This window comes from Herpailurus yagouaroundi, unplaced genomic scaffold, assembly GCF_014898765.1.
Source record: "Herpailurus yagouaroundi ecotype Mexico unplaced genomic scaffold, PumYag 180, whole genome shotgun sequence".
In the NCBI taxonomy this organism is placed as follows: Eukaryota; Metazoa; Chordata; class Mammalia; order Carnivora; family Felidae; genus Herpailurus; species Herpailurus yagouaroundi.
In genome coordinates, this window is record NW_024412411.1 from 15,532,170 (window position 1) to 15,556,837 (window position 24,668).

At 46.2% G+C, this 24,668-nt stretch overlaps 1 protein-coding gene across 3 annotated transcripts in view; it reads right to left on the minus strand.

The window, feature by feature from the left end:
* The window catches only part of ME3 (malic enzyme 3), a 185,358-nt gene extending 161,841 nt beyond the window's left edge, over positions 1-23,517 (minus strand). The window contains exons 1-2 of one of the 3 annotated variants that reach the window (XM_040489569.1): positions 23,375-23,517; positions 22,801-22,998 (exon numbers count right to left, since the gene is read on the minus strand). In XM_040489569.1, coding sequence (XP_040345503.1) covers positions 22,801-22,983 — 183 coding nt within the window. In that variant the 5' untranslated portion in view covers positions 22,984-22,998; positions 23,375-23,517. Of the gene's footprint in view, positions 1-22,800; positions 22,999-23,324 lie in introns of those variants that run through there. The other 2 variants (XM_040489568.1, XM_040489570.1) reach the window with 2 other exon arrangements.
* Positions 23,518-24,668: the final 1,151 nt, after the last annotated feature.

Consider the following 24,668-nt stretch of genomic DNA (forward strand, 5'->3'; position numbering starts at 1 on the left):
GCTTGAGCAAAGGCAAAGAGGCAGGAAAGTCAAGGCACTTCCAGTAAGAAGGGAGAGTTCTGTTTTCCTGGATCACAGTATGCGTGAAGGGAAGTAATGGGGGGAGTCAGTTTGGAGGGGTCTCATCACAGGATACTTCAAGCAACAGACCAAACGGGCTGGGTTCTGACTGTGAGGCGATAGCAGCCGAGTCTCTCCAAACAGGACAGTACACGACAGAGCAAAGCCTTTGGAAGCTGTCTTGGGGCCAGATGTATGGTTGACTGAAGCTGGAGCAGAGCAGCAAACAGCCAAGAGGGTACTGTGACAGACACACAGCACACAGGGACAGCTGGCCCGTGATGGCAGCTCCAGGAATCCAAAAGTGAGAGGCACTCTGGAAAGGAAGAAGCAACAGGGCTTTGCGACAGGAGGGACATGGGGTTGGGGACAAGGTATAGAAGGATTTAACAGCCACAGGTGCCTACCCTTAGTATCTGGTGGGCCAGATAGGAAGGAGGGGAGCTTCTTCGGAGACACTTTAGAATCCTGGAGATGGAGCAGACCCAGAGAGGTGGCAGTCAAGGTGGGCTGCATGGTGGCTCCCAGCAGAGAGGACTGAGGCCACTGGACAAGCGGAAGCCAAGGAATAATGAGGACATCTACTCCACTGGGACCCATGCATCTTTCTCCTTGCAAGGCTACAGCTAATATTTATAGAAGGGTGGTCAAGAGCACAGACCCTGGAGCTAAAGTGCTCTGATGTGAATCCCAGCTTCATTATGCACTGGCTGTGTGATCCCAAGCAAGTCACTTAATTCTGTGCCTCAGTTTCAAATTCTGTAAAGTGGGCATCATAATGATACCAGTACCGGCCACCAAAAGTTACCATGAGATATAAAAGTTACCATATGTAAAATGCTTGGCTTGGCACTCAGCACACAGAAAGTGCGATGACTGATAATTAATGTTATAAGTAATGCAAGTGTTAACATAAATAGCACTTTCTACCTCTCAAGCCATATTTACATTTGCCATCCTGGTGGGTTATCACAGTGATACTGTACGGTTACATCTCACTATCCAGACGGGTTGACCTGGGACTCAGAGCAGTTACGTGGCCTCCCTTTAGCAGCAGAGCTGGGATAAGAGCGGGGCCAGGGCTCACAGCCCTGTGCAGACTCTGACATCACGTTGTCTTTGGCATCCAGAAGGGAAGAGTCACAAGGACCCAGAATTTCCTTCTTGCACTTAGTCCATTAATTCAGCCCCCAATTCCTATCCCAAATACACCGTCTCCTTCTACTCCAACACACAGCCATTTGGGGCATAAGAAAGAGAAGGAAGAGGAAGAGAGAGGAAGAAGGTGGGAGACCTGAGAGAGGTGTTCAGGGAAGTCTCTACCTGGTCAGTCAGAAGTGGAGGCCCTGCTTTAAATCCCCCCCACCCCCACAAATAAAATTGAAAAAGTCCCCCTCCCCAAATGAACCACGGAGTATGGGGGCCACAGCCTCCATCTGTGAGCCACCTTCACCCCTGCCTGAGCTCACGCTTCAGCCCCCAGAAGGCTGAGCAGCCATGAGGCTCCACACCTGCATCCTGACGGTGAGGGCTGGTCATGTCGGCTAGCTGGCAGGCAGCACGACTCTGGGAGAGCATCTTAGCCACTGGACTTCCCGGTTTTCTTAGCTCACAATCAGATCCGCTACTTAGCTGTCTTCCAGAAAAGCTGTGGCGTTTGGCTTGAAATAAATGATCTGTGTCTCCAAAAGAACATTATCCAAACAACAGAGGATGGCAGGCAGCGTTTGAGTCCCATATTCAATGTTTACTGAAGGCTCAGGTAAGAGAGAAGGTCACATCTATGGGCTGGAAAATGGTTGTGGCTTTTGCGTTTGTTTGGGGGTTTTTGTTTTTTATTTTGAAAAAAAAAAAAAGAGTCATAGATAGCAGCTGGTTTGTCCATTGTTGTTCTTTCTGGGAAACTTTAGGCAGGTTCCTTTGAACACTAGCCTTGGCTTGCTCCCTAAGGACAAACTGAAACTCTAATCAATGATAAGGAACAATACAAGTTAATTTAGATTGAATTCTCCATGGCAATTCTTCAGGGGTGAGACTGTATCTTTGTTCCATCCTGGATGCCTGGATGCCACCAGGCACTGTTAAAAAATTAGGAACTGTCTATGGACCTGAGGCGTGAGAGCTTTGCAGGTGATCTTAATACGTCCCCCAAAGGGGGTGTGGGTGACTGGTCCTACAGTCGCCTTCCTTCTCTTCATTAACGTCATGATGATGAATATCATAGGCTGACGGCTGTGATGGACCGAGTATTTGTGCCTTCCCTCCCAATTCATATGTTGAAACCAATAGTGAGATGGCATTTGGATGTGGGCCTCTGGCAGGTAATTAGGTTAAGATGAAGTCCTGAGGGCAGGGCTCTCAGGCTGGGAAGAAGAGACATCAGAGCTTTCTCTCTCCATAGGTACTCCATGTGAGTACACATGGCCAAAAGGCCACCACCTGCAAGTCAGGAAGAGGGCTCTCACCAGAACCTAGCCACGCTGGCACTGGGATCTCAGACTTCCAGCTTCCAGGACTGGGAAGAAAAATGACTAGTGTGTAAGCCACCCAGTCTATGGTATTTTGTTAAGGCAACCCAAGCTAAGACAAGAGCTTTATAAATTTCAGAGAACATGTGTCATTTTCTAGAACAATTCAGTGATGTTATTTTCATTTTACAGATAGAGAAACAGACTCACAGAGGTTGAGGGACCAGCACAAGCTGGTTAAAGAGCAGAGGCAGGATTGGAACTCTGATCTTTTGACCTGATTATTTCCCTTCCAGGTTCTTCTGGGGCTACGTTGTTTAACCTCGTCCCCATGTCTCAGGGAAGACTCACAAAGTTCCCACGGCATCAGGCAGAGGAGGCTGGGACCATTTACCAGCCCATCAGGATCACAGAGGGGAAAACGGCCCTTGCAGAAGCCTGATGCTTCTGAGTGTTGAGGGAACAGCAGGTTCTGTGGAGTGGTTAAGTGTCGGGAAGCAGGGTGAAGGAGGTCTGGCCTCAGACTTTCTAGGGTTAATTCCCTGTTTATTATACTCCCTGTGCCTCAGTTTTTCTTACCTATAATATGGGACTAATTATGGTATTATGGTATTTACCTCTTAAACAGTCAAAAAGAGAGGGATTGAGGTCACGGTCTAGACTGGAGAGCAAGGGCACAGCACTGCCTGACCGCTGCAGCCAACACTGGTTCAGGAGGACGGTCCAGATGAGAGGCCACAGGGACGGCACCCACCACCCCCCCCCACACCAGGAGACAGGTGCCAGCCTGCAGAGCATGTGCACAACCGCCAGTCCTTCCCTCATCCCCCAACAGTCTAAGAGGCCTCAGATGGGGAAACTGAGACTGGGAGAGGATAAAGCAGTCATGTGGAACCTGTACAAGTTTGGGAGTCTCAGCAGCACATACTCTAGCTTTTGTCTGCTATGCAAGTGATCTTGTGCACATGACTTTTCCACTTCTCAGTTTCTTTACCAAAAAAAAAACAAAAAAGGAAAAGAAACCTTACTAAGTGATTGCCTCAAAGGGTGTTGTGGAGATTGAATCTGAAAGGCATGTCATGGTGTCCCTAAAAATGTTCGTACTGTTTTACTTTAAGTGCCGTGCTTGTAGTTACCCAGCAGCTGGTAAGCAGCAGAGTGGGGTCTAAAATCTAGGCTTTCTGGGTGGCTCAGGTGGTTAAGTGTCTGACTCTTCATTTTGGCTCAGGTCACAGTCTCATGGTTTAGTTCGTGAATTTGAGCCCCACATCGGGCTCTGCGCTGACAGCTCAAAGCCTGCTTGGGATTCTCTCTCTCTCCCTCAGAATAAAATCCCGCTTTCTCTTTCCCACACGCTCTCTCTCCCTCTTCCTCAAAATAAAATCTAGGCTTTCAGGTGCTGTGAGGTCACAGGAGTAAATCAGGAGGAAATGAGAAGCTGACAATTTGTGTGGCAAGGAATTGCCATTTCCCTACCACTATTCTTGCATCTACACAAGGAATAAAAGAAGCACAAAATGGAACCCTAAATCAGGAAATCATTCAAGAGGTCTCTATCCAGAATCCTCAAAGGGTTTCAAGACCAACAAAGGCTGGGTCTTACCCACAGCTGATATCTACACATGCACAGTTAGTGCATGAACTCATGAGCTCATTCAGTCAACAAATACTATGAAGCATCTGCTAGGTGTGCAATGCTTCAAGGCAGGCTCTTGGGGCCAAGAAAACTGATGGAACAGTCAGTCTGTGGGGGATCCTATCACAGTGGGTAAGATAAAAACAAAAGCAAAAAACTCCACTCATCACAGGAGTGTGATAAGAGCCACAGCAGGGGCATAATGTGGAGATAGGAAAAGCCTGTATTTGGTCTGGAGCTGTCAGGGAGGCTTTCCAAAAGAGCAGACACAGGCGCTGTCAGAACTAAGAGGAGCAAGGGACCAGGAGGCACAGAGAAGTGGATGAGAGACAGCCTGGTGTGCACATGAGAACATTAACAACTCTGGAGCAGGCAGACACACAGCACGTGGTGAGGACGAGAGATGAGGAGGCTACAGTGTGAGTCCCTTTGAAAAACGCCTTGGACATTGTGCTTCAGAGTGTCAACTCTGTGGTAAGGGTGGGAAGAAGCCATAGAAAGTTCTAGGAAGGGGAGTGTCCATGCTTTACAAACCTCATCTAGTGGAGGCTAAAGTAGAAGCTGGACTGAGGGTAGAAGAAACTGGATATAAGGCAATAGAGAAGCTACAGGCATGTCCAGATGAGAAAAGAGATCCCAAACTATGTGTGTGCATGCACACACACACACATACACACACACACACACACACACACACACACACACAGCTGGTTCTGCCTTTACTGAGACACCCCAGCATGAGTCACACCTGGCTTCATGCTCCCACAGAGCCCCCCAGGGGTTACCTTAGCTATGCTCTATCCTCTTACTTCCCCTCGGTGGTAAACCCAAATGGCTTTTCACTTCCAGACTAACCTCAAGCCCAGAGTTTGAGGTGATTAACTACTGCCTGTGAGGTTGCAGTCCTGGAAACCTCCTCCCAAATGATGTAAGCACAGGGAGCGCTGCGGGTCTGGACACACACAGCACCCCGGGGGCTGTGCAGATCGAGCACATAACAGCTGTGTTCACTTCTGCAATCAGACCTTTACATTAACATGGCAATTACAGCTACCAAGGGAAAGGGAAATCAGCCTTTACTACTGATTTTTATAAACAAATGCAAAAAAAAAAAAAAAAAAAAAACCCAAACCAACCACAACTCACAGAATGCACTGAAGGAAATACGTAGTATTTAATGTGCCTTTGTTAAACTAAAAGCTCTCAATGGAAAAAGGCAGAAGTTCATGTGGAGTGCAGGGTGCCAGTGGATGACACATTATCTTTCAGATTTCTGGAACTCTTATTATATAATACGACATCAACATTAGCAAAAGAGTATGGGAGCTAACTAGCATGTACTGGGTACCTACTGTGCATCAGATTGTGGGATAAGCAAGCATGGTAGATATATGTTACCCCCTTTTTGTAAAGGTCATTCATTTTTGACAGAGAGAAAGAGTACAAGTGGGGAAAGGGCAGAGAGAGAGGGAGAGACAGAATCCCAAGCAGGCTCTGTGGTGTCAGCGTAGAGCCCAACGCAGGGCTCGAACTCACAAACACTGAGATCATGACCCGAGCTGAGATCAAGAGTCGGACACTCAACCGACTGAGCCACCCAGGAGCCCCATGTTACCTCCTTTTTTTTAATCCTGAAAATGACCTTGGGTGGTTGGAATTGTTATCCCAGTCTGCAGACAGAAGACGTGCGGAGAGAAAGATCAAGTAGGCTTCCTAAGATCGCACAGCAGTTAAGTGGCAAGGGTGCAGACCCAGATCCCTCCAAGAACTCCACAGCCTGAGTTCCTCCCATTGCTCTACCCTGCTCACCTCCTTAGGGAAATGTGAATGGCTTTGCCTCTCCAGCTGGCTGGGAAGCCCCTGAGAAAGTCATTCTCATGGTGACTATCCTATCCTATCTCTAGACAATGTCAGCCTGGAAAGAGACTTGAAAGCAATCAACTCCCATCTTCCAGAAACAGAAGCTCTGAGATGAGTATGGATCACATTTCCTGGCCCCAGAGCTGAGAACGAGGGCCACTCAAGTCTGTAATTTGGGGTAGCTCTCTCTCTCCCTAGCCAGTGTTCACCTCGCTCTCTCAGGAGTCAGTGCTTCCCCACAAGAGTTTGTTATTCTTGTTTTTGTTTTAATAATGAGATTTCTATACTCATCTGAGTCTAAAACGGAGCTGGGGAGGGAATAATGTCTTTTCCTCTAGTAGATATACTCAATGGAAAAGCATGACCTGAGTCTCCCCACTGTACACAATCTCCTTCCACATGATCCTATAAGAGAATAAGAAGTGATTAATTCACAGCAAAATGATTTTATTTACTATCAGTGCTCAGTGTCTTAAAACACAAAACTTCCACTCAAATATTTGTCCCAGGGATAAACTCTCCCCCACATGTTGTCATAACTGATTCCTGCTGGCACAAAAGCATACATCTAAGCATCCGTATCCAGGATATAAATGATGACTTTCATAAAAAGGACTCAGAGGGCACACTTGTGTGTTCAAGTCCTAGTCCCAGACTGGAGCTTTTTAATGTGTCTGGATTCAATAAGGATTTTTCCTCAAAGGAAAAAAGATAATTCATAAACCCAGTCATGCTGATCTCAGTGATGTCTTGAACAGAAATCCCCTCTATCTTCTACAAACTCAAATGCTCAAGGGCATGAAAATGAAGCTCCACATTAAAGCAGAAACCTTCAAGGTGAAAGAAATGTGAATATTCTTTCAAATTAAGCTATAAACATAGTTTTGCTCTAAGAGTCATGTGATTCAAAGTCTCTAAGATGGGCAGATGGTGGGGGCCATCGGGCTTGTCATTGGTGGGTAACCCAAGACAGGTGTGGTCAGGTGGAGGTGGAAGAGAACTGAATGAGTAGAGCTGACGGGAATCAGAACCTACCTCTGGGCATGTGATCTGAAAATCTACCACTGAGCAGAGAGAGTGGACTGACCTTTGGCCTCAAGGTCTAACCAGAGCCATCTACAGGGTTCTGCCCCAGCTTCTAGCATTCCCTTACTAGTAAGGAGGAGGTACAGTTAAATGATAACAATTTGAGAGACCCCTGATAGAGGAAGAAGACACAACAAAAACACAACTGCAGGACAGCCTTTTGGTGCTTAGATAAGATTCTTGCAAGAACATCTCTGGTACACTGGGTCCTGCAACAGGGGAATTTGGGGTTTCCCAAAGTTGGAGGGCTTCGGGTCTTATTTCCTTGAGCCTCAGGGGCTCTGATGTCCTTCAAGCTGCAGCCATACAACAGGGCAAGTGTCATAGTATGCAGAGGTGAGTGGCCATGAACCCAGTGCTCGGGCAAGAGCTACAGCATGTGGCTACCATGTGCTCAAATGACATCACCTGGGACCTCAGGCTTCTTGCACCCACTGGGCCATCTGCAGCCAACTGCAGCCCAGTTTGGTTTTCTTAGGAAGCTGCCTTACCTCTTCAGAGGTTCCCAGACCCACCAAAACAGTAATGCTCCCTAAGCAGCCAGCAGTCACTCAATCTGACCTTGAACTGTCCCACCTCACACACCACGGACCTTTACCCTCATTCTTCCCTCTTCACTCCTCTTCCTGTCTGTCATGTTCTTCATTCATTTATGGTCTCCAACATAACACACAACTCAGCTCTTCTTGGCCTCCCATTGGTCTACCTCCCCGCTTGGGTTCTCTTCTCTCCTTCCTGGTTTGGTGTATCCTGATACTTCAAGATACATCCCTCCCTTCACCTCAACCCCAGGAGCTCTTCTCCAGGATGAGAGCCTCCAGACTTGAGCACTTAGTTCTGATGGGAAGAAATGGGGGAAAAAAGGTTTCTGACTCCCAGAGGCTAACATCATCATGCTCAACAACAAGCACACATAATCTGATCTCTGTTTCCTCAGGGTCAATGAAAGGTATGAGTTAATACATCTCAAAAGAACAAGTGAATAATACGTATCGAAATCAAGCATAATTTTTAGTAGCCCTTATGCACCTCTAATGGGCCAAACACCAAGGAGAAAAAAAGAAAGTAGGAGAAAAGTCTTACTCATTTGGTAAGGAAAACAAGAAAGCAACAGTAAAAGTCACAGAACAGTTTAAGGCAGAAGTAGAATTATAACACAAACACCAGAGGAAAGTACACCAGAAGAGGTTATTCTTCCAAAGATGCTAATGTAGCACTTCCTGAGTGGGTTGATGGGAACTCTACTTCAGAGGCAAAGCCAATGAAATAAATGCTTCCCCTGTGGAACGTAGAGAACTAAGAGTCCCTCAGATCTATAAACCATCAGCTAAGTGGATGCAAATGTGTTTACAGCCTTCCTTCTTTGAAGCTACAATATTATGAAATGTTTACAGTGGTAGGCCCCATTATAAAAATTCATTCCTTTGAAGAGGAAGTCAATTAAAGACAGCCACTTCAGTGATACTAGAGAATAGGTTACCCAAGATCAAAGTCTTGGGAAACCCATGGTGTAAAACCAAAGATCTCTGACAATTTTGTAAGAACTGTAAGATTATTAGCCTCCCAGGAATTTTCATTCTGGAAAGCTTGTTTTCATCATTGGACTTTCTATGATGTTCATAGTTTCATGATTACAGTCATAGCATGTGACAGATGGCTTTGCCCAGATGATGCCAAAGACTGTATGAAAAACAAGAGTTGTTTTACTGTGGCATTTGTGCTGCTGATTCTTTTAAAACTCCACCTCTTTCAAAATCTTTAAATAGTTTTTTACCTAGACAAGTGACTGATACTGGGTCAAATTTGCCAAAAAAAAAAATCATTCCCATAAGCTTTTGATTTGCTATTTTCCTTCCCCAGGAATTATGGTTTACAAAGACAAACCAGGACTCAGCAAAGCGAAAGGCAAGCTAAAATTCAATCCAATGGAGAAAGTGACAACACTCTGCCCATGGAAGGCCAAATTTGTGAAAGGTTCAACTGCATGAACTTCAAATCCTTGTTTCTATTCCACCTAAGTCTTCTCAAGGGGAAAAAAAAAATAGAGGAAGAAAAGAAAAAACAGAGGAAGGAAATTCTCATCTAGAAAATACACTTTCTGAACTATGAATATTTTTTTCCATTTTCAGTGTAAAGAATTATTGCTTTTCCAGGGGATTTAAGGAAAACACAGAAGAAAAAGGAAGTCCCTTGAACCCTGAAAGTGTTTAAATAGAATCGCACTCAGTCTTTGTGATGGGGGAAGGGCAGCGAGGCCAGGCTTGGCAATGTCCCCTCATGACAAAAATGACCATGTTCTCAGTGAGTCAGATCTTTTCTCCACTTTGGGAGATAAAATTATAACCAGATTACTGCTTTGTGGGAACAGAATCAGAACAAGGATCAGTATCAGAACAACCAATATTCAGAGTAAAACACTTAAAAAGCAAGGCTAAGTCAGTAAGTCCTCACATTTCCCCCGGTGCCAAAGTACTCCTTAAGGAATTTTAGGTTTTCAGAAATCTTGCATTTAACAAAAATTTTCCAACGTTTAAGACACACAACATTCTAAGCCAAGCAGAATTTCTGATCCTGGCATTAGATAACCAGTATTAATAGTTTTACTCTGTTTAATTCTAGGCAAAGACAAAGAAATATAATATCCTAGTGAAGCTGTATAAATTTATGATGGATAAATATTTGGTTTCCAATTGCTTTTCTTTTTTTTTTTTTTTTTTTTTGAATATTGACAATAAATCTTGATCTCCTCCTGCTATTAGGCACTCAAGGAATTCTGGAATGGATGCAGTCTCTGCTTCCTTGGCACCTCTCAGATATGCGTCGGCCTCCCCATTGTCACATTAGGCCTTTCTGAATTCCACAGTATCACATCCCAGCGCCCCCTCCCTTCAGGACTAAGATCAAACTCTTCCAGCAGGCAACAGCAGCCCTAGTCCCCCACCCATGTCTGACCCTGCCTTGCTCTCCAGCCCCATCACCCCACACACTCTGTCCTTCAGAATCACCCACAGTTCTTCACAGGCCATGCCATTCTACCATATTTGCTCAGGATGCCTTTCCTCCACCTTGTCCGCCCAGGGAATCCCTATATACCTTTTAGGTATTAGCACTGAGACACAGATAAAATTAAGTAGTCACCTCAGGAGAGAGGTCAGAGCAGATTTCCATTCTTACTTTACATCACACATTATTTACATAATTTAATATAAGGATCCAAGGCCATCCACTTTAAGAAACTTCACCCTTCTCCCCACCAAGGCAAAAATGTCTTGGGCATTACTAATAACAATTTTAATGTAATATAAAACCTATTATACTGCATGACATTTATGGGTTTTCAAGTCTGTCTCTTCCTCTGAACCCTAAGCTCCCTGAGGACAAAGATCATGACTGATTCAACCCATTCTTTTTCAAACCCAACACAGTGCCTGGACACACAAGGTGCTCAACAGATATCTGTTTAATAAACGAGTGAACAGTCTCAGAGAACCTGGATTGATCCCTTCATTACTGCTGCCTGTCATTGTCTGGGATACCTGGGCAATTCACTTAGGCTCTCTGGGCCCTGGTGTTGCCCCCTATAAAACAGATGGTCTGCCTCACAAGGTTTTTGTGGGCATCAAATGAGATGACCCACCAGGAAGCACTTCCAAAGGTAAAACACCAGCCTTCTATGTCCTTGTTATTATGAGGTGTGCTGAGGAAGTATGGGAAGTATCACCACCAACTATAGCAGCAGCTGCCTTGAGCTTGGGTGGCATGACAGGGAAATTTGTGCAGATGGAGTCCTGGTCAATCTGAAGAAGGACACAGGGTCATGTCCCATCCAGTCCACCTTCAAACTCGATTTCCAACCCAGCCACTTCTCTCCTCTGCCCTCCACCCCATCACCCACGTGCCAGCCCTGTCTTCTCTCGCTCCCACTGCTGCAGTCACCTCTAGTGGTCTTCCTGCTTCCACTCTTGCCCTCCAACCTGAGGGCAACCAGAGAGACCGTTCATTCACGTAAATCCAATCCCATCACTTCCTCGCTTAGAATCATGTAAGAGTGCCCTGTTGTACAGAGAATGAAACCCGGCAGCCAGACTCCACGACCCTGCATGCTCTGGCCCCCGAGTCCTCTCCACCCTGATTTTAGGTAAGGCCCGCACCTCCCCCTGCCTTGTTCGTTACACTCCCATTGGACTCCATTATGTCAGGGCTCAGCACCCGGCCTTCCACGCTGCTTGCTGCCTCCAGACTCTGCACGAGCTGTTCCCTCTGCCCCAATCACTTTTACCCTGGCTTCTCCTCTGGTTGGCTCCTCTTTCTTTAGGAACCTTCTCAAATATCGCCTCCTTAAGAGGTCTTCCCTCACCATTGAAGTCAACCCTCTGTTATGCTCTCACATTGTGCCCTGTTTATTTCATCTCTACCACTAATAACCATCTGTATACTTTTATTTACTTGCTGTCCTTCTCTATAGACAGCTACAGGAAAAGTTTACTTCACAATTTTTTCTCTGCTTGGCGATAATATATGTAAGGCATCTATAAAAGTATCTGGAAGGGCAGGCATTATCTAAGTGTTCATTATTATTGTTTCTAATATTATTACTCCAGCAATTATGAGTCCCGGAGGAGGGAGCTGACTCGGTATCCAGTTGACTGGTAGGAGGTCAGAGAATGCCAAACAGCTCAGTCAACAAAGGAACAGCCCATGATGCTCAAGGGCCTCCAGCCTGGGCCAATTCCTGGAGGCAGGACTACATCTCCGCCCTGCAGGCCCTCCCTCCCAGTGCCCCACGGCAGGATGCGCACCCACACCCATGCTGTCATCTCCCACAGGCATGGCCAGGCAGCTCCTGAGGCTTCTGAGACATGAGGAGAAGCTCCTGCCAGCTCCTGGAGTGTGAAAACAGTGGAAATCTTCCAGCTCTGATGGACAGATTTCAAAGCCTGTTTCTAAAAATGGCTGTTAACAGGGTTTTTTCCCCACACCATATCCATGCCTGCTTTATCAGGGGGCAACAGCATCGTTGTTCACTGTTCTATGACCTGAAGTGATTTCACCAGTCAAAACAAACAATGATGGCGTGGAAAAGACCAAAAATAAAAGAGATAAGAAGGGAGAGCATGACATTAGGGCTAAGCTCTCTGTCAGCTGTTTTGTCTTCATGATCACGTTACTGCAGAGAAAGACACAAAACCTGAAATGAAGGTGGGAATCAGGAGCAGGCCTACTCTTCCTTCACAAATGGACACCCAGCATATGTCCATGTTCAATATCAAAGCATCCCCTTTCTATGGAGAGACTCAAAGGCATGCTGCATAGTCGATGGGGCTGACTCAGGCACTATTTTAGGAGGGCAGACAAAGGCAGCAGGTCAAAGGGACAGACACCAACCTCAACTCACTCCCTGGGCAGGACATCCAGCCCCTCTGGGCCTTTGAAACCTTACCTGTAAAATCATGGTAACTGCTCAGAGATGGAGGGCTGGACAAGATGACCTATTAGTCTTTTGAGGGATGCTCATCCTGAGTTCTAACAGAGCCTCATTTAAAATGTTTTTATGCAATTATTCATTAATGACCCACAGCAGAGTATATGGAGATTGTAGGAGTCTCTTAAACTCTGCCCAGTCTGGCTGCCAGCTTGGTGAAGTGGGCTGTGACCAATTTAGCTGAATTTGAAGCAACATTTTAACTTCTATGCTCAACTACCATAGCAGACATTCTCTTGTCTTGCTGTCTTGATATCATAACCTCCTGAGACAGAGTGTTAGAGACAGACAGAGACCGATGGACTGGCAGATAAACAGATCTGCTAAGTTTGGGTTTGTTTTTCAGAGTTCATTTTTAAATGCTTCGTTAGAATGTGCCAAGATGTTGGGACAAAATCCTGAGATTCCTGCAGGGTTTGATGGTGGCCACTCCCTTCCACCCCAGTCTCAACTTCCAGAAGTACGAGCTCTTCACACGGCTCTTGAGTTTTCTGCTGCCACAGACATTTTTATTCAAGTTTCTTTGAGGCAAACATCTAGATCATCCAATTTAAGCTCCGTCAAGTACAGAGAAATTATCATAACGTCTCCACCCAACCTGCCTCTTCCCTGACTCATTCCTCTCTTATCAAACCTCTGCCCAAATCGGTTGTATCCCTGCCAATGGAAAATGAATTTGGATCTCTTGGCCTTCCCTTCTCCTTCAGAATGGATTCTCTAAGAGGGTAGGTCCGCAGCCTATGGTGTGATGCCTTGTGTTAGGAACGGAGCAGAAGCTTCAGAGACATGGATTAACTGAGACATAATTAACTGAGCACTTACAATGTGCTTGACATATATTATTTCATTTAATCATTGGAGTACCCTGTGAAGTAGCTATATTTTATTATCATCTCCCTTCCAAAATGAGAAACTGAGGCTTAGAGAAATGAAGTGGCATTCCCAAGATCCCAAATGTAGTGAATGACAGAGGTGGAACTACAACCTTGACTCCGAATTCCTAGACTGTAGCCTGTGTGCTCTCCTGCCTACTACCTGGTCCAGGCCATACCCCTAGAAAACCACAGGCAATCGATTTGAGCTGACTACTTCCCCTCAGCCTCCAAAATCCTTTAACCTGTTGTTAGTTTTAGCGGGTTTAAATCTAATGTCTTTAAAGCGGCCTCAAGGATGAGAATAAAAAATTTCATCATAAAGGTGCTATTCTTTAGATGACGTGCATCTGGCACAGCATCAGAGCAGAAGACTCTCTTAAAGAAATGGATTTTCAAAATGTATATGACCAGAATAACACATTTCTACTGGCTTTCAAAATCCTCCAAGTCCCATGGAGAGATCTAAATAGGATTTACATTGTCGCCATCTTTTTAGAAGAGACAGGAGATGGGATTGTATACCATCAGTCTTCACCATAGTAATTTCTTACCTGTCCAGGAGGGAATGTGAAAGTGATTCATATAATTAATGGTTGTAGAGGGTACTATGAAGAAGGCTTTGTAGCTGGGCACATGATGCCTCAGACATGGCTCTGGATCTGAAAATGATATCAAGATGGAGACAATCATGCATACTATAAAGGTATACTGAGGCCAAATGTGGAAAACAGCCATGACTGCATGAGCTAAACGCCAAAGGAGTATAAAGGATGAATGTGTAGCTTCCATGTGGCATTATTAAGGAAGGCAGTGTGGCAGAGGTAGCCCTGAAGAGCCCTAATACCCATGCGCCTCTCATTACACTGACCTACTGAATTCAACTTCCTGCTTACTAACTGGTCCCACCATCACCCCTCTTACATGGTAAGCTCCCTGAAGGCAAAAGAAGGTGGTATTCACCTTGGATTTCCACTGCCTAAAACATAAAAGATACTGAGCAAATGTTGATTGAATAAATTTGATACACAAACGAGTCTTTGGGAAATTACACACATTTAAAGGGTGAAGAGAAGGCATCCAGTGATCTTTAAAGTTCCTTCCAATTCCCAGAGTCTGATCTAACAGAGCCAGTGGAGGTGGTAACAGTTTGTTAGAGGTTCCAGGACACGGAGTACCCTGTTAGTGCCTGGCAAGACCCCAGAGCATCAGACTCCATGTGCCAGCCTCAAGTGAGAGGGCACGTGCAGCCCGGAGGTGGCTGTGCATCATGCAGGAGGGCAGGGTTGGTAGAGGATGCGGGCCTATAACCAGATGGCCTGGGTTCAAGACCCAGCTCTGCCATTATGACTTGCATGACCGTGGGCAAGTTAGCTAACTCAGCCAACCTCCTTGTGCCTCCATTTCCTCATCTGTAAAATAACAGCGTGCTTCACAAGGTTGTGGTATTACATGAAACGTGTTAATCATAAAAACTGCTTAGAACAATTCTGGGCACACTGTATGCCCTAAAAAAATTCTAGCTCATTTAATTATTACTTGAATCCCCTCCACAAGGCACTCCACTATGGAAGGAAATTCGGTACAGTAGGAACCTGGCTTGGAAAACTCAACACCTCCTTCAGAAACCAGAGAAAGAGGGAATAGAGACTGTCTAGTGTAAGTGGAGACCCAGCTCCCCCTTACACAATGAAGGCACTTGGCTTCCTTTCTTTCTCCTACTGGGAAAGTCACAGGACACCTCAGCAACTCAGGAGAGATACGAACTTGTGCAGACAGTGGCTCTGTCCTTCTGTTTTCTGAAAGAGCAAAACAAAACAAAACAAAGGACCCAGCAGGGTCTGCCCTCTCCAGAGTCCCACACCTTAGGGGAGTACGTTTCAGGACCAAGTGTGCTGTGGGCTTCATGTAGATACTAGCCAACAACAGTGCAGAATCCAGACAAAATGCTTTAAAAAAAAAATATTCTCAAGTTGCTAATCATTCAATTCAACTCTACAGTCCCTCCAGCTTTCAGTAAAACTTCTAAAAGCAAATGCAGCTTTGATTTTCTCTTATTCAAGTTCCTCAAAGCTGACGATCTTTCCATCAAATATCCCTCTCCTCAAATGACTGGTACATTTTACTCTTTACTGTGTCCCTTTTGGTCGGAACTGTGTTTTAAGCAGGCTGCCAGGCAACCGTTTGGGTACAGAATGAATGCATGCTTTTAACCGCTGACCTCAGCTCCCCAACTGTAGGGTATCCCTCAGATTTTCATCACACCGTCATAGAGCATCTTTTGTGTTCTGCATCAGAGACGCAGTCAGACATCACCCCAAAGGATTTCCCAATGTACTTTTCACACATCAAAGTGAAGTTTTGGAAGCGGACAACAGTCCATGTCCTTACAAACAAAAGTGCTGCACATTAGTGATCCCTCTGCAACGGCCATAGGAATGAAAGGCCCTTTTCTCCCCCTCGCCACAAAATGGGCATCTGGAAAGAAGAGGGTAGATGATAAAAGAAACCTTTGGTAGCAATGGCAAAAATGCAAAGTAAAATAAAGCCGTAACCCCAGAACCTACAAAGGTCCAAGGGAACCAAGAGAAACTATAAACAGGGAGACTGGAGATGAACCTGGAAATGTATCCACAGACACTCCACACAGACAGCCCAGAGAGCTGGACTGGCTGAGATGCCAGCTGGTTCAAGTCTGAGCCAGACAACACGTATTTCTGTATGGGACGTGCCCTCCAGTGTCACTATTTCCAAGATCTAGAGGTCGCTGTTTACAATCATTTTTAGAACAGGTGGCAGGGTTCCTAGGTTAACATTTTATTACATGAAACTAAACATTTTGCCTCTAGAAGATAACTAATGATATGCAGGCAAACTGTGAAATAGGACACAGAATAAGAATGCCACCCCTGTGTTAGAGACGGGTCATAGCAATAGTGGGCCATAGAGAAGATCATAGTGATCTACACTCCAGATAGAGGTGATCCTGGGCATATACACACTACACAAGCAGATCCTTGGGGGAGCAGAGACACAGGGTGAAAGATGGGGGCTTTGGTGAAAAGGGAGGTGAAAGGAAGGAATCTTAGCAGATTCTTAGTGTCTCTGAATGACTCACTCATCCAATAACTGTTTACTGAGCACTAAGTATGGGCCAGCCACTGTTCTGAGTAGCTTGGATACATCAATGAACAAATATGACAAAAATGCCTGTCTTAACGGAGCTTACGTGATAGTGGGGAAATACAAACAATAAACAAGAGATATATTAGGTGAGGTCATTAAATAGTACATTAGGAAATATCAAACACCATGGAGGAAAGTAGACCACGTTCAGGAGGACCAGGAAAATTGAAGGACATTCACAACTGCATCTGGTGGGCAGAGTAGGTCTCACTGCGACAGGGAGATGCCCTGAAGAACACGAGGGGATGGCCATGTGGCTATGGAGGGGACGTGTGTTCACGGAAGGGGGAACAGCCACTGCAAAGACTTGAAGCAGGAGCATGCTTACAGTGTGTGAGGAACATCGAGGAGGCCAGCTGGTTTGGGCAGTGAGTGAGGCTGGGGAGTAGCAAAGACAAGGTCAGAGAGGGTCAAATCACCCAAGGTGTTCTAAGGACTCTGACTTTGTGGGGTTTGAGCAGAAGAGCGACGTGACCAAACAGTTTTAAAAGGATCACACTGGCTGTTGTGCGCAGAGCAAATAAGAGGAGCTCAGGTGGTAGCCAGGACGCCAGCTAGGAGGCTGCCGTTTATCCAGCCAAGGAATGTTGGTGGCTTAGGTCAGGGTGGGACCCATGGTAAGCAGGGGTTGGATTCCAGCAACAGAACTATCTGGTTGACTGGCTATGGGGTGTGAAAGAAAGAGAGTGGCTGAGGATGTGTGCAAGTTTTAGCCTCTCAAGATGGGGTTAAGAATCGGAAGAAATAAGACTGGAAGGTGGTAGACCGATGAGGAGGCTCCTGCAAAATCTAGACATGGGATGATGGACTGAACGAGGCTGGTGGTAGTAGGGATGCTGAACGTGAGTGGAGATATCTGCCATGTTCAATCTGTGCCCTTGAAAGACACTTCTCCTTCCCTCCGGCTTCTGTAAGGAACTGACGGCAGATGCCAGAGCAGCCATCGTGGACCATGAAACGTAAGATGGATGCTGAAGATGGAGAAAAATAAAATTAAGCCACATCCCCAACCTGCAATCGTCCATCCCAACTTGTTTATAAGACAGACCTACCCTCTGTCTTGTTTAAGCCTCCATATTGGGTTTGCTTCGTTACAATTGCCTAACCTTTAGCCAGACTAATAACGGGTTCTGTCAGCCATTACAAGCACGAAGCCCTAACAGCAAATGCTTTCAATCTCATGAAGCCAGAACGGTAGCCAACAAGGTGGGATTTAATTCCAACCTGCCTCTGCTTGTTTGTTCTTAAAATATTGGAATGATAGTTGAGCTTCAATGTCCTGAGTCACTGCACACGAAGCTCAAGTGTAGAGTGAACTGCTGCTAATGGAAATAGTGTTGACTTCCTAACCCACTGCTTCTCTGTCAATCAGGGGTGCCCAAGTCAACATCCTGTCCAAAGCAGAGGCCTCACGAAGACACATGATGTTTTCTGCGTTGGGTGCAGGAAACAGCATCACCAACAAACTTCCAAATGCCCATATGACCCAGCCATCATCTCCTGATTGATTGGTGAGCCAAGTATGGCACCGGCTCCCCTCACGCAAAGGAGGCAAGATCAAGTTCTAAGCTGGCACCAAATAAAAACACACAGCTTAACCAAAGGCAAATCCTAGCTGTGTGAGAACCTAAGGACTCACCACTGAAGACACAAGAGATTCAGCTGAAATGCTGCAGCACTGGCCACCAAACCTTGACACGCTCACTAACCTACATGCATCAGGTCCACGTAGGAAGGTGGTCATCTGCAGGGCCCTGCAGTCTCTGAATGCTGCATGAAATGTGCTGGCACATAATCATGGTAATTTGACTAAGGACCCTTCTCACTCGTTCTTTCCCATCAAGCTCAAGAGAAAAAACTGCAGAGAGGCAGGTGGAGGGCTGGTGGAAGTTTACGGCGAAAGTCACTGCTGGCATACGGGTCAAGGGAGGACGCTGATGCACTCCAAGAAATAATGTATACCTTCAGTGAAATGCCCTTAAGTCTGGGGAGGTAAGGGTCCTCCAAACAGGCTGCTGGCAGGCATTTGTCCGGGCAACAAGAGCATTAGGGTACCTGCAAAGTAGCAGCACTAGGATTAATAAAGTTGAGAGGAAAGGGGTCATAACTCCATTGAGATCATTAAAGAGCATCTATTCATTGGGCATCTCAAGTCAGACACAGAGAACACCATGCGACAAAACAGCCTGTCTGCATGGTGCTCAGGGCCTAGTGTGGAACACCAACCAGCCATTATCACAGGGTGCTCAGTGCCAAAAGGAAACAAACAGAGAGATAAGATGAATGCAGGGACTGGAATCTAGTATGGGAGCAGGGAATAAGAAGGCCCCTCCCAAAAGAGGGTACCGGTAAAGGTGAGGCCAGAAATGTTCTGAAGGCCCACTTGCTACCTGAATAGAATGGGGATGAAAACCTGCCTATGAAGACAGCCCTATAAATAGGGGTTGATAGTTACCTATTTAATATAAGTAAAATACAGCTGACATCTTGTAATATGTATCAAATATCTGCCCTGTTGCCACTGTCAATGGGTAATAGAAGAGGTCCTTACATAAATCTTAACAAGAAAAGTATAAATGGTAGTAAAAAAAAAAGAAACAGAAATTGACGTACCATTGAATTTGCATCACTTAGAAAACCTAGACTCCAATAGGGAACTCAGAATCCTCTAGTTCTAATTCTGTCATTATTAGGAATATGCCTAAATCAGCCAAAGCAGATGTAAATGAGAATTGTCATTGCTATTCAGTGGACTGAAAATCAGAAGGCAGGCTGCTTCTATCCACTTCTGCAACCATGATGATCTCTCTGGGCTTACCTTCTCAGCTTGTCCCTCCATCTGAAACTGTGGAACTGAATGAGAACAATGATTTTCAAAAACTTTTTTTCTTTACAACAATCCATAGTGAAAACTGGTTTTTCACGTGGTGACTTAACACTTTTCTTTATGAAGTTTAATGCATTTGCTCTTTTTAAATTCTATTCTAACCTATTTCTTTAAAATAAAAATGCTGGTTAGACCCACTAAGCTTAACTTCATGTTCCAAAATTTGTGACCCGTGATCTGAAAACCTGCAGACTAGGTCATTTCTAAGGGCCCCTCCACCCCCACCTCTGGAGTGTCAACATGATCATTAAATATTTCGTTTCTTTCAGTTTGCAAAATGATTTCACAGGTATCTCCCATGATCCTCAGAGCAGTGGTGCGACATGGGCAGAGGGGCTCATGAACTCATCACAGATCACACGGGCAGATTATGACAGAGCTGGAACCAGACCCAGTCATTCCAGAACAGCAGTGATACTTGGCCCATTCAGCAGCTCTTCTCCTAGAGAATTCCATCTCCCAACAATGTGCTGCCCTCAAGCTTCTTCTTAAATGCCTCTCCTGACCTATCTAAACTGGGATGCAAATCTAGCGAACACATTCCCTATGCTATACTCTACATCCCCGTGACTTATTTATCTTACAACTGGAAATGTGTACCTCTTAACCTCCTTTACCTATTTCACCCATCCCCAACGCCACTCACCTCGCCTCTGGCAACAACCACACTTTAAACTAATGGAATATCATATGTCAACTATACTTCAATTAAAAAAATAAAGTTAAAAATTAAAAAGAACCTTGTAAACACATTCCAAGAATGTAATGCTAATTTTCATGTTCATGGCCTTGCTAGATCCTTCAGGAAATACCCCACGCCAGCCACAAATGCATGAAACTCAGCCCCTGCCCTGGAGGAGCTCATCGTCTAGCAAAAAAAAAAAAACAAAATCCACCCACAGACCCGCCCACTAAGTGCAGCTCCCTTCCAAGCTGCCTTCCTCTTATTTTCTCAGTGATAACCTCAGTTCTGTTTAAGTCAGCAAGTCTCCCCATCTGGCTGATGGAAAGTGCACGCTTCAAGCCTTCCCTGGAGAGTCTCAGAGTGCTGGAGGTCAGCGGGACAGCAAGGGGGGGGGGGGGCCCTGCAGGGGGAAGTGAAGGGTGTCAGCAGCAGCGCCCTGCAGTGCTGTTCCTTCTGTTGCTGCTCCTCCCACCCTCCCCAAGGGTGAATGGGGGGTGCCAACAGACTCCCTCTGCATCACCCCAGATACCTTCCTCACCCCAGACCAGCATCACCTGACTTCAAGGATATACAAAAAGATCTTAAATATTATGAAAGGGTCAGGCCCACTAGCTTTATGGACAACGTCCCATTTATATTATTTAGGAAGAAAAAATTTATATCAGGGACAAGGAGAGAGTGCTTTTAGGCAGTCATACACCTAGGGCTAAAAAAGAAGACATTCAAGACCTTCTTTTATTTTTTTTAACTATTCACAAAGCAGTTAAGTGCTGACTGGTAACATGCCAGTACTTCTAAGGCACATATTGTCAAAACAATTGGAGTCTGTGGTGGGAATTTATTGTTTTGCTTTCCAGCCCCAACCCCTCCTTCATCTGATGACTGTGCACAGATTTACTGTGCAGAAGCCACATCCCCTTACTCTAAAACAGTTGGTATGAGTGGCACTACCTTAAACTCTATCTTTAATTCTAAGAGTGAGCCCTGACAGACTTAAGTTATGGTAATCAGTTTGAGAATAGGAAGGGAATTCAATCAGAGTTGGTGGGACAGATGACTCTTTTCTTGAGACTTCAGAGAAAGTATCCTTCTCTACCAGAAGAAAGTGTCTTTCTATCCCTGCACAGTGTGGTGTGAAAAAAAGAGATAGGACATTTTGGCAGCACTGAGGCTAAAGACTCCCCTGGATGGAGTCTGAGGATAAAGCTGACATTGCAGAAGCAGAGAGCCAGAAAGCACCTGCACCCTTAGAGATGCCATCTGGACTGCTGGGTCAAGTCTTGCCTGCAACCCTTCCTCTAGATATTTAGTTAAAGAAGGCTTTTGTCTGCTTACGCCAGTTTGAGTTGACTTTTTTAACACTTGCTACCAAAGTAATTAAAATTCATAAAACACCTTAAATACCCCAAAGTAGTAATATACAAAGGACTTAAGGTCTCTTTTGGAGGAGGCAAAGAGTGACATGATAGGGAAAGATTTTTTTTTTCATAGCTTCTATTAATTCTGCAGGAAATAAACCCAATATTTAGCATCTGTATAATTGTTCCTATTTCTCAAAAACACCTCTCCACGTGTATTTCCTCACCTGAATTTTACAATCCTGAGTCAAAGAAATTATTAAAAATGTTTTGTAGTAATTACTTGTTTATCAAGCACTATATAGTTTAAAGTACCATTTCAACTTCAGTAATTAATTTAATTGTCACAATAACCAAATGAGGTAGGAACAGTGGTCTGTCATGCTATCATTTTAAGCAGGAGAAAGCTGAACCCTGTAGACAGTAAATGAGATGCCCAAATTAATCTGAGGAGGTGTCGGGAGACAGGCCTCAAACCTAAGTGTCTTGCTTCCAGGGTTTTACCACCAGTGATACTAAACTCTACTTCCAGAAACAAATGCGTGTGCTCTTAAGCACCATGTTCTGGATTCCAGTGGCAGAACCAGAACTAACTAGCTCGTGACCTTGAGCTAGTTCCCTTTGTTTTGTTTCCTCATCTGTAAAAGGAGAGATTTGAGTTAGGCTCTCTGATGCCCCGTCAAGGTCTAAAAGTTCTTTAATTCTAGACTTCCTTATTCCCACTCTCAAATTAACCTTAACTCAGAATAATAATTACAACCTTAGTCGACATTTGTTCTCACTGGGTATCAGTCACCGTGCTAAGAATTCTGCCTCCATTTTCCCTTTACGTCTCACAACACGCAGGAGACAACTGTCTCTCATTTACAGATAAGAAAACATGAACCTGACAGAGGTTAAATGAACTGCCCAAGACCAACAGAATTAGTAAGCTTCAGGGGAAGATCTGACACCAGGTCGTACGGGCCACGAGGATATCAACCCGGTTTTTATTGTTCCTGTAGAAGAAATAAGCCCCCCTACATGACTGGTCACCTCTTTCCACGCAGAAAAGTGGGGGGGGGGGGGGGGGGGTGGGCCGAAGCGAGTTACACCAAGCCTCTGCAAGGCAAAAATGGAAAACCGCTGGAAGGGCGCCTGGGAAGATCCAACCCAGACCCAGGGGGCGGGGCGCCCCTCCCCGCCAGCCCCAGGGCCACCCTGCCCTCCCGGACCGTTACCTTGTTGAGATGCGGGTTCCTGGTAACATCGTAACCGCGCTTCTTCAGGGGCACCGGGCGCGCCGCGCCGGGCTTGGAGTGGCAGCCTCGGGCGGGTGCAGAGGGCGCCCAGCGCGGGACGGCGCCGCAGGCCCGGCCCCGCAGGGGCGCCAGCCGTGCGCTCGTGCCCAGCGCGGCGCCCATGGTCCTTGCGCAGACCTGGCACCGGGGAGAAACCAAGGTCAGGGGCGCCTGACGGCCAACCACGAACCACGCGCGCCTCAGGGCACCGAGTCTGAGCCGAGGCTGCGTCCTCGGGTAAAGAGCAGAGGGTCGGGAAGGGTGAAAGGCGCTAGCCTCCGCCCCTCCTCGGCGGCCACCTGCGCCGCTCTCCCGGCTCGCTTGCGGTGCGCAGGCCTCGCCAAACCCCCGGCAAAGCGAAAGCAAGCCCAGGAAGCAGATCCGGTGCGGTTGACCTCCCGCGCCATCCCCGCCCCCATCCCCGCGAGGAAGAGGCAACTGCTCAGCGAAGGGCCCCCCCGCACCTCCAGCCTCGCTCAGTGGCTTGCCTCGATCCCTTCCTTCCCCAGCCCACCTGTGCTGCGCCCAGAGCTGATGTGGCAGGCGGGGCGAGTTGCTGCGGTCCACTGTTCCCCTCCTTCCAATGGCTGGACCTCAACCGCAGCCGCGAGAGCGCCAGGCTCCTGCGTTCTGGAAAGAGAGGTCCCCGAACCTTTGTTCGCAGTGCGGGGCTTCCTCTGAGGACGCGCGTGGAGCGCCTCGTAACCGTGTGCACGTGCCTCCCCGGTGCCTAAATGAAGCTCAGCTTGCCTCCTGAGCCGCTCCATCTTGCCAAACTGAACGCCCAGAGGGGGTAGCGTTTAGGAATTAACATAGCTTTTACTCTCTCACCCTTTAGGGAGGCCCTGGCTTTGGGATTCAAAGTAGAAACCCTCAGACACCCGGTGCTCAGTGTTGCTTTGCGCAGCCCAGTACAATAGCCATTAGCCACATGTGGCTCCGTAAATTTAAGCAAATTAATTTAAATGGAATAAAATTAAAAATCCAGTTCCTCAGTGACACTAGCCTAGTTTCACTGGCACGTAGTGGCTGTGGGATGGGATAGCACAGGTGTGGAACATTTACATCTTTGCAGGAAGTTCTGTTAGACACCACTGATAACCGGTTACCGGTAGGGCTCCTGGGTACCCTGTGGAGCCTGTCATGGATTGCTGTGGACAGAGACCTTGAGGTCCATCTAGTCTTGAATTTAACTTTACGCTTTATCCATATAGTAGCCAGGAAATTCCTTTTAAAGCAAACATTTCATCCTATGTAGAATAAAATCCAGACTCTTTGATGCCTGGGGGTTATCCCACAGCCGGGCTCCTTCCAACTTCTTCAGGCTCATCCTACTCCAATCTCCCTCTCCCTGCGCTGTAGCCACCTCTCTCCTTCCTGTGGCCCACCTCCCACCCCCATCCAATCCCTTTCCACCTCAAGGCCTTTGTATTTGCTATTGCCTCTACTTACAGTGTTCATTCTCTCAGGTCTCCACTAAATTGTCAACTTAAGGCCTTTTTTCCACTTCATCCAATGTCAGCCTCCACTAGGGACTACATAGTGAACGGTTTTTCCCTTCCTAGAACTTGCCAAAGCCAATAATTACCTCATTTATCTAATTGTTTATTGTCTGTCTCCACCTAGAATGTAAGCTTCTTGAGGAAAGACCCTTTGCCTCTAAACCCCTGTATCTTCACTGCCCAGCTTCACTGCCCAATAAATAGTTGGGTGAATGAAGGAAAGTGACAGCCACTTTCGTAAAGATTGGACTGGAAAGGAGACTGAAGGAGATTATTCCTGAGGGAGAGCAGAGGATCCTGACTCCA